At 37.5% G+C, this 10027-nt stretch overlaps 2 protein-coding genes across 3 annotated transcripts; one reads left to right on the top strand and one right to left on the bottom strand.

The window, feature by feature from the left end:
• Positions 1-1245: 1245 nt before the first annotated feature.
• Positions 1246-4101, bottom strand: LOC129590796 (trace amine-associated receptor 1-like). 2 transcript variants are annotated; one of them, XM_055486177.1, is made up of 5 exons: positions 3729-4101; positions 3594-3616; positions 3254-3399; positions 2683-2710; positions 1246-2604 (listed from the first exon to the last, which is right to left on the bottom strand). In XM_055486177.1, the coding sequence occupies exons 1-5, from the start codon at positions 3764-3766 to the stop codon at positions 1640-1642; spliced, it is 1200 nt and encodes a 399-aa protein (XP_055342152.1). In that variant the 5' UTR covers positions 3767-4101; the 3' UTR covers positions 1246-1639. The 2 variants fall into 2 exon arrangements, with proteins under 2 accessions (XP_055342152.1, XP_055342151.1); XM_055486176.1 differs by having other exon boundaries at positions 3598-3616; positions 3729-4099.
• Positions 4102-5837: 1736 nt separating this feature from the next.
• LOC129590848 (globin-like) lies at positions 5838-8570 on the top strand. The gene is made up of 3 exons (XM_055486275.1): positions 5838-6345; positions 7437-7662; positions 8218-8570. The coding sequence occupies exons 1-3, from the start codon at positions 6089-6091 to the stop codon at positions 8347-8349; spliced, it is 615 nt and encodes a 204-aa protein (XP_055342250.1). The 5' UTR covers positions 5838-6088; the 3' UTR covers positions 8350-8570.
• The last annotated feature ends 1457 nt before the right edge of the window (positions 8571-10027 follow it).

Here is a 10027-nt window from a genome sequence, read left to right as displayed (position 1 = left end):
TCAAATATAATTTAGTAACAGAGTTACAGAAGATTTTTCCAAAGATTTTTTCGTGTTTTAAAAAACTACGTATTTATTTAAAGCGTTATTGCAGTAACATGCGAAAAAGCAAAAAGCTTTTCTAGGCAAGGAATACAAACATACAACTCATCTCAAAATTAATGGAGAATGTAGTTCTACTAGCGCAAGCGGCTTGCTGAGTTCACGCAAGTCATATGCCATGCGAAGATACCTTCAAATATACAATACTTATAGTTTATTGTACGCCATTACAACTGTCAGATGTTTGTGAGCGAGTATGTAATATGCAAATAATTAACAAAATTAGAGTATTTCATCCATTATTGAACTGAACTGCAGAGGTGCACCATAATATTGGACTAAAGATTTGGTCTCGAATATTCTACGGAAGGGTTTACCGTACCGGTGTATCGGGCCTACGTTGCTGGTATAAACTGGTAAAAAAAGTTCAACAGCTTACTACGGTATACCATGGAATACTGTTGAATTTTTTCTTACCAGTAATATTTGTGCACATTAAAAAAATAAAAGTGTCAATCGCGCCGGTTTTCGTCAGTCCACCAGTTAACTTTACGCAGTACGGCTTGACAGCCACGCACACTTTTGCTGATATCGTTAATTTCTAATAATTAAGATTAAGTGAGTGTTTCTTGCTTAGCACCGACGTTATGCCAATTATTTTTTATGAATTATTAAGCAACTCATTCGCACACTGTTCATGCATGCTGATGATTTATTAAAACTGTTGTTATTTTAGGAAAGAAAACTTATTACTATCCATAAGCGACATATGGCGCGACATTCACTAAATTTATGACTTTCGTTCAGCATTAGCATTTCTGAGCATTGGGGGAGTCAACTGAATCAATAAAACAACGACAATTTATTTGATCCATAAATACACGAGCTATGGCCAGTTGCTTAATTGATGATTTAAAATTGAATAATTGTTTTTTAATCCGTAATGTTTATAGGCTTCTGCATGCTGCAGTAATACGTACGAGTATAATGGTAGCTTACTGCGAATCCATGTAAGGAATGCTGCTTTCGATTGCGAGAAACACCCGTACCAATTCCGACTTTTCTTTACAAGATCCACAGATACGTAATTCTGTAACGCATCATCTATCCAATATATACCGCTGTTTGTATACACTGCAATATGTGATGTACGACGGTCACTCAAGGAGTTTTTGAAATCGAACATGTAGTAAAAAAGGAGTATTTTAATTTCTCATATGAAAATAAATTTCTACGGCACATGCAAATGGGATTTTTTCCCAAAAGATATATTAATTATGTACACTGGGTTTTGTGAAACTGCCGGCCATGTGCATGCGGCGTTGGCGGAGGCCTCCAGTTTCCAAAGAAATGAAGAATAATCGGATCGGCCAGTAATACGGCAACGCAGAAAATTTCTAGCCAATGTAATTATCGAAATTTAACTCATACAGTTAGCATTCTAGCCCGTTTGCACGGTGTGCCGATAATATAACGGAAGCCAAATGTAAAACATTTTGCTTGCCGCTAGGATACGTTGCTCATTCAGTTTCAAGGAAACGTAAACTGATTACTGAATTAATGTTGCAACAGCTGCGTGTCCTCCTGGCTCCACAGATCACATAAGGGTCATCTGGCTGGCCGACTCCGAGAAACTGACGCTTAACCTTTGTCGTCCATCGGCATGCGACTCAGAATTGCGATCCCGCGACATATTTCGCATGTAATTGGCTCTCACCGGGTTGGTCATACGCAGAAACGCGGCAACCTTTGGCAGTCTCCGGAAGACGAGTAACTTGAAGCCCATTCTGTAACTCTTCTCCAGCAGAAACAGCAGAATAGGATTAATAAGGGAGTTCAGTAAGCACAACCAGAGCACGCAGAAAAAAGCAAAGGTCAAACGATCATCATTTCGCTTGTATTCTGGATTATCTGGATGCAAAATCTGGTCGTCTGATTGTAGAAAGATTCCATAACAGAACGCCTCCAGTAGCATCATGACGAAATATGGCGTCTGGCATATCAGGAATACCAAGAGTATCACCGCGCACAATCGCACTACTTGAATATCTTTACTAAAAAACAGTACGCGCGATAAACGCCGCGTGGGCGGTGACTGTGATTGTCCACTAGTTGCAGCTGTGTCACCTGACTGCGACACCACACTCCTACGGTTTTCACTGCTGGCGGCCAGTTCGTGCAGATTGGAGTTGGATGCCAAGGAGGCTTTCATTTTTTCGATGCGATTTGCCTGCCGCAATCCGATGGCGAAAATCCGAGCGTAGAAGAACAGTATAAAGAACATTGGCACAAGATACTGATAAAAAAAGGTGACGGCTGTGAATTCATCCGACGCCCAAAAGGAGCATCTGCATCGGCGGTTACCAGTGGTCATGTCACCTTTTCCGCAGCGATTATAGTGTTTCTCTGTAGTGTTTCCCACGGCGCGGACAAAATGACTTTCTGGTTGATGCAGATTGAAAAATATGGCAAAGAATGTGCCGGGAGCAGGAATGATCCAGAATACGGCTATCACCCAAGGCAGAATTTTACGCACCCATCGTTCATAGAAAAATGGATGGGCTAAAAAAACAAAAATACCCGCATGCTATTAAAATATCGCAAATTCAAAGATCTAATCGGACTGTTGATCGGGCTTACCGATTCTCACATAACGTTCAGCGGCGACCTGCAGGCAAACAACAACACATCGCTTAATTGGCAACTGAAACTTGTGCTCATCGTGATTAACGCGGCACTGCACATACTTCTATCTGTCTTGGCTAATAATAATTATATATGCAGTTTCAGTGTTGTATTACTTTACAGCACATATCAGAGTTAGTATGTGTTGTTATGGCTATTTTAGGAGTTAAATACGTAAACAGATATTGTACATAAGTTTAAATTTAAGTTATGGTAATGTGTATGCTTGCAGATAACTGGCGTCGCGTCGTTTTCGTAATTTGTCGCTTGTACGTCAAAATCCTTTGTAAGCGTTGTTTACAGTATCAGGCAAGAGCCGCCAGAATAATAGAGAGGTGCAATGGCTGTGACATCACTTTATAACAATTAAAAGACATTTAAAATTCCCAGCCTATCCTTTCTCGGGTTAAATGGTGAAGTTCTTAAACCCGGTGTAGCACGTTTCTTAACAACAGCTCTTAGCTAATGAACTAAAACATTACATTTTTTAGTACCGTATGTTGCAAGCTAACACCCATTGACTTACACCTGTAAGATGGAAAACGCTCATACTCGTCATGTGTATATCCAAAGACTGCAGAGCTTTGCAGGAATTTTGACCAGATGACCAGCAGGTGAAGTTGATCCATCGCACTATGTGAAAAGGCATCACGAAAGCACCGACAAGAAGATCTGTAAAATTAAACCGGATCTTCGACAACGTGTTCGACAACGTCTGGAGAGAGACGTAAGCAACATCGAGTGTGAAAGCATGTGGACTCTTCCTTTTTTGGCTAACAATAAAAACCGCGGCAAATATAGGCAAGTCAAAAAATGTTTGAATAATTATTTAGTAATACAGTACGTCATTATTTAGGTTTACTTACGTACCAACAATTGCATTCGACACCTGAAAAAAATCTGAAATTAGCGCAACGTACAGAAAACTCAGTCAGCTGAAAGTAGTTCGTCACGAGAAGTTACATGGTTTTAGAAGGTTATCCAGTTTTATAAGTGCATACCAAGAGCTTGTTTGTTGGGATAGCGTACAGCTTGGCATTGAAAAAGACGGTGATCATAAAGGTGAAGTTGGATAAAATTGTGAAAATACAAACGATTGTAAGAAAGCTATTCAAAATCAAGTATTCAATGGGAGTTTTTGCCGCGGTACAAACTGGACAAGATTCATCCAAATCCGAAAAATTCATGTTGCTGTGATATGGTGCGTGGTTCACATAATATGAATCTTGTATGATTTGGATCATAACATCATTCAAAACAATGTACAAACACTCAAATAACACGGAGAGATGAATTTTCGATGATTTGTATTTGCTTCGGGCATGACAAAATATAATAATATCTTCCTATAATTATCAACATTTGCAAATCGTGAAAGCATTGGATTCGTACTCGGTAATTGAGGTGCTCTTTGGGACCTGATTTGATAAGGAAAAACGTCGTCATATGCAGTGAGTCTGCCGACGTTTAACGTGAGCATAAATACTGTGCTAACATTAGAAATGATATATAATCAAATCTTATCAATCTCAAGGTTATGATTACATGCTTACGGATGCACTGCGATAAAATATTAACATATATATATAATATACACAAAATGTGTAGTTGCTTTTGCTTGCACTTGTACACAAGCAGAAGCCATATTGGCAGGCTGATCCGTATTTGTACAAAGTACGATACCAGTACAGTATACGTGTACTCCGGGTCAGTATCAAACTGGATAAAATTGCGCTCTTTTTGTTGTGATAGAGTAAGCTACAATATTATTAGCTACAACAGCAAACGGAACTCAATATATACATGAAACTGCTTGGTTAACTCCTACTGATTTGTATTTTTTTCGTTTATGAATAAAAACAAGTTCAACTGGATAATAAGTACTGAACATATAACATACTGAAAATAGCCCTCAATTATTGTAGAAAATGAATGCAAACTTTGTTTTTTAAACTTTTGAACTCCATCGAAGTGTTGCATATGCAAAGATGCACTAACTGGTTGAAACTGATTTAACGATGTTGGTAGATTTATCATCACTATTTCCATGAATCAAAACATAACTTTCACCAAGGGTACAGTGAAGCACACATCCAAAATTTGTAGTTTATAAACTATGATGATCCAGGTCTTGGCGGTTGGTTCCAGCCCTCAAATTTGCCAGTGCTGGTTTCGCCTGCATGTAAGAAACAGAAAGTTGCAGAATAGTCAACGGTGAAGTTTTTTTACCATGAGTAACATTTTGTGTTGCAGAAGTGAGAAGTCACATCCCAGTACCAGCAGCAGTATGTACCCCATGGTGTATTCAGTAACACAAAATATAAAAGCTGAAATAATGCATAGTTTTTCTTTTTTGTCCGTAAAATTTTATGAAATAAATCGTATTATGATATATGTGGTGAAGGATAATATTATAAAAATATTTTGTACTCTCCCAACAAGCTCGAGCTAGAAGCCCAAAAAATCGTAATAACGTCACCATAATAACGTATTAGCTATGACCTTTTCTTAAGTCGGTTACTTATTCGAGACGATTGTCCAGGTTTTATTCAAATTAATGTAGGTACATTTCGTAATAACTTCTGTTGCCGCTACAATTGCACCCTTGCGTGTTACAACACATCACAAAGATCTGATGGGACTGGGTTTCTCCACGACATCTGGTAATTAAGCAACGTTGCAGTTTTTCCTAGTTGGCTAATAGCATCTGTAGTGTGTATATTCAGTGCTGTCTTAAGTGCTCTTTAATATCCGTCTGGACGTATTGTGAACTAAGCGCTTGATCCCGTCTGGATTGGTTGGAGAGCAGCTATAAAACTCCACCGTTCATCCATTTTACCCGGGTTGTGATTTATCACTAAAGTCGGCACGCGGTCATTCCCGGCTCGAGTAATTCTCGGGGAATTAAGTTAGGCCCACCCGTGTAACTCAGGTGGATTAAAAAGTTAACCTGGGACAGTTCTGGTTTTATGGCCTTTGCTACATTACTGCCGTTTGCTGTAATCGTTATGGGCATGCAGCCGAGAAACAGTGATTAGAGACCGGCGAAGCGAGAAAGCATTTTAATGGAATTTACAGGACGCCGATGCGTGTATGTGGTACAAAAAATCGATTCCTAATCAAAGAAGCACTTACAGCCTCTCAGTAAACATATACCCGATATCGGACACTTTATTAAGGATCTTTTGTTTGTACACCAGTTCTTACCGGCAAGTCTTCCTGTTCACTTGATCATGTGATATAGCCTATCCAGTTTATGAACATAGTTTCCTGGATTCTTATGCATGATAATTGTCAATAGGCCTAGGTCTTTGAATCCATATAGCGCTTGCGTTATTAGCTGCTTTTTCCCTTTTTTTAAATGGGACTAAGAAATACCAAGCCATCTGCCAAAAGCACGGAACACCTGGAAAACAACGCAGTGGAAAAGAAGAAAAGAAAAAGTATAATTTTATTGCGGAGAGAATCAACTTTTAACCCGGCAAACAAGTCCATTTCGGATTTCGATGTTGCCGCGACACCCCCTGTTATAACGGATCTACAGCGAGATATCTTAGTCGAGTCTTTTTCCACTCTCAAACTTCACATCTCTCAAATCGGTGTTCTGCTTTTTATGGGGTGAGTCGGCAGCAAATGTTTGTGTACGTATTGTACAAAGAAAACTTTGTAAGTGAATTTTAATTTATCATTCCTGTTACACTAAATCGTTTTTAGTAATTTTTCTTTCAGTCAAGAAGAGATTTTTTATGCAGCAAGAGCTGCGTACTTGAAGTAAAGTTGTACGAGTACGCAGTTAAAATTTCGGACTTCTCTTATCAAGTACAAATTTAAAATTTTTACTTTTATGAGAAAAATCGCTTTACAATAGTTTTAAAATATGACGCGAAGCTGGAGAACCTTATTATTACCTGAAGAATACAGATAAGCCTGGGACACATAATGACTTTTGTGATGTTACTTATTTGCTTCTAATTTTTTAATCGAGACCACGCATTTTTACAAGAGTCAATGCTGAATCATATGTAAAAGGGGTCTCAGTCTCAACAGTAAGAAATAACCGAACAGTTACAACAAAAAAGGCTCATAGCCAAATGTGGAATACTACATATAAAAGTCACGATCGCGCGTCCTTTTTGTTGACTCCAACATGATACCCCACTGAGACAAAGGGGAGAATGACGCTGAGATTGGGATTGAATAGGATTTTTATGAAATAAATTTTCCTACTACATGACTATTACTCGTTGACGTTGAACTTGTTATTATGGAGTAACGAACACGATGACAGCATGTCCACTATAGTTTTGATAAGGAAGTTCAGAAAAAGAAAACTATTTTCAGTGAATGCACAGAACAGATCTCAAGTTTTAATGAACTCGAGTCGCATGATTAATGAAGACCAACAAATGTGGCACCTTTCATTACTATTAACACTGGCAGTCGACATCCATACAGTAATAACATCTGTGGCGAAGTTCAGTGCATTTCATCGGTGTCCTAAGCCAGCTAGTTTACATTTATCATTTACCGGGAAAATCTACGTTTAACTAAAACACACAATATTATCATACTTGATTATTTATCATAAATTGATATTTCATTTTGTATAAGTTATTTTGATTTGATCTTGTGGAATGATCACGTGTTTGCCTTTCTAACCACCACAGCACTGTAATTTTAAACTTTAAACGCTTCCGCTCTTCCCTTAGGTTATTTGAAACACACCCCCAAATTCAGGGATTTTTTGGCAATTTTAAAGACTGCCCACCCGAAAATCTTCCGGAAAGCAAAGAACTGCGTCAGCATGCACTACGCGTGATGGGTTTTGTGGAGAAATGTATCAGCCGAATATATATGACCGATAAACTGGATGCTATAATAAAGGAGCTGGGTGAACGCCATGCAAGTTACGGGGCACCGTCAGAATTTTTCCCGGTAATGTTCGTAGTTAAGTTTTTAAGCCATCGCACATACTATATTATATGCGATTACTCAAAGATAAACCAGCATTTGCTGGTGTTGTGTTTACCCTAAATTTTACAGTAGTTTAAAAATATCATAATACTCCCACTGACCAGTACGTAAATATTAATGATCGTGAAGTATACATATCTTTCATAAGTTAAATAACTTATAACGGCAACTTTACTGCGGTGTGCAACGACCACTTTCTCTCTTGACTCGTTCCAGTCTTTGCATTTCCGCAAGATTGTTCGCATCGTGTATTGTGTAATGATAACTCTATTTCTTCAATTTAAATGTGACATAACTACCTAACATTATTACTCAGTAACAAGTTTCGTACCTACTCTACACCGGGATAGTTTGAGGCTGGTGTTGGATGCCTGTACTTGTAGTTGATCTTAACGGAGCGCTGCTGTTGACATGCCGTAATCAGTCGCTGATGAATTTAATTTATTTAATGAATATGATACGAACAGCGCTCTTTTTTATATTGTTGATTTTACGAAGTGTCAAATGTCATTGCAGTTTGTCGGACCTCAATTTATCTGCGCAATTCGCCTATCTCTGCAAATGAAGTGGGATGATGAAACAGAAAACGCTTGGTTGGCCTTATTTACTTACATCGCCCACGGAATGAAACAAGCAGCTGCTATCTAAGCCAGATGCACACAATATGAAGTACCGATCCTCATCCACTTAAATTTGATAAATTGCTTCCTCCTATGAAGCCAATTGAAATTGAAAATTGGTGCACAATTGAGGATTTATCTTTTTATCACGTTGCTTGATACTGTGTGCGTTGCAGTAGTATGCACAAGATCACAACAAACACACTTCTTTGAGTAATTTTGTATTATCATTAGTTACGATTTCACTGGTACCCGATTTAAAACAGTGAAACTTTATGCTAGTTGCATACAATAAAACAAATTAACAAAATAATTTATTGGTGCAAAGACCGAAAGACGAAAGTTTAAGAGTGCACGCACAAATGCTGTATGCTGAGGAACTGTAAGCATCCAATTTCGAATTACCGTCAATAATCACTTCAAAAATAATATTGAGCATGCAACAAAATAAAAACGTGAAAAGGTAAATACTATGTAATTAGTTAATACTATATAATTAGGTATATACTATGTAATTAGTTATACCATGACGTAGTTAACAAAATAAACAAACAAATAAACAAATTAACAAAATAATTTATTGTAAAGACCGAAAGACGAAAGTTTAAGAGTGCACGCACAAATGCTGTATGCCGAGGAACTGTAAGCATCCAATTTCGAATTACCGTCAATAATCACTTCAAAAATAATATTGAGCATGCAACAAAATAAAAACGTGAAAAGGTAAATACTATGTAATTAGTTAATACTATATAATCAGGTATATACTATGTAATTAGTTATACCATGACGTAGTTAGTTTATTTACCAGGGCACATTTTCCGGGTCCAAATTCATAAAATTCTGATCTTTGGCATAAACATAGTATACCATCGTAGTATATTTATAAAAATAATTTCAGCTGCTGACACTCAAAGGGCGTGGCCAAACAAAATTAATAAGAAAGTAATAGTACATACTATAGCACGGTTAAAAATAATAAACTTTAGTATTTATCACTAGTGTAGTACTTTAACAGCTGTTTGTATCAGTGTAACAATAATAAATCAAGAAATTCATCTTTTCCCGAATGACAGTGTACGACTATAGCACGGTTAAAAATAATGAACTTTAGTATTTATCACAAGTTTCGGGAGCAGACTACACACAGTGAGGAAAAGCAAAATCCAAAATGCAAATACAGTGGCAGTATGTGGTACGTACTGTTGCACTACTGCAAAGAATTGCAGCTACAAAATGGTTTTTCTACTGTGTCGTCTTAACGTTTGCACATGAAAATTTTCATTAATCATAATGTGGCAGAATACTACGTTTCTACAAGAGGTGAAAGTTTCCTGATATGCTGTTATTTTATAAAAAGCCTGTGCGGATATAACGCTACTACGCTAGTGCATTGTAATAACATGCAGTATTACTTACTTATTAATTTTGTTTTGGCCACGCCCTTTGAGTGTCAGCAGCTGAAATTATTTTTTTAAATATACTACGATGGCATACTATGTTTATGCCAAAGATCAGATTTTTCTGAATTTGGACCCGGAAAATGTGCCCTGGTTAGTTAGCCCTCTTTTAATTCTATACCGTAATTTTAATAATCTCCTTAACTAAACTCGGTTGCCAAAAAAATAAAAGCATCGATCTACAGATACAATACATGCGTGCAGAGGCCGACACAAATCATGCCATTGTACATGTACTCGTATGAG

The sequence above is a fragment of the Paramacrobiotus metropolitanus genome, unplaced genomic scaffold (assembly GCF_019649055.1).
Source record: "Paramacrobiotus metropolitanus isolate TYO unplaced genomic scaffold, Prichtersi_v1.0 Parri_scaffold0000042, whole genome shotgun sequence".
NCBI lineage: Eukaryota > Metazoa > Tardigrada > Eutardigrada > Parachela > Macrobiotidae > Paramacrobiotus > Paramacrobiotus metropolitanus.
This window is presented reverse-complemented; position numbering and strand designations above follow the sequence as displayed.

Excerpts from the sequence above, each read along its gene's own strand:
- LOC129590796 (XM_055486176.1), bottom strand. The coding sequence starts at position 3,971 with ATGATCCAAATCATACAAGATTCATATTATGTGAACCACGCACCATAT. Across the intron at positions 2,711-3,253 it reads GCGTTTTCCATCTTACAGGT|GTCGCCGCTGAACGTTATGT; the intron begins GTAAGTCAATGG and ends GTTTGCCTGCAG. Across the intron at positions 2,605-2,682 it reads TGAACGTTATGTGAGAATCG|CCCATCCATTTTTCTATGAA; the intron begins GTAAGCCCGATC and ends TTGTTTTTTTAG.
- LOC129590848 (XM_055486275.1), top strand. The coding sequence starts at position 6,089 with ATGGGACTAAGAAATACCAAGCCATCTGCCAAAAGCACGGAACACCTG. Across the intron at positions 6,346-7,436 it reads GGTGTTCTGCTTTTTATGGG|GTTATTTGAAACACACCCCC; the intron begins GTGAGTCGGCAG and ends CTCTTCCCTTAG. Across the intron at positions 7,663-8,217 it reads CACCGTCAGAATTTTTCCCG|TTTGTCGGACCTCAATTTAT; the intron begins GTAATGTTCGTA and ends ATGTCATTGCAG.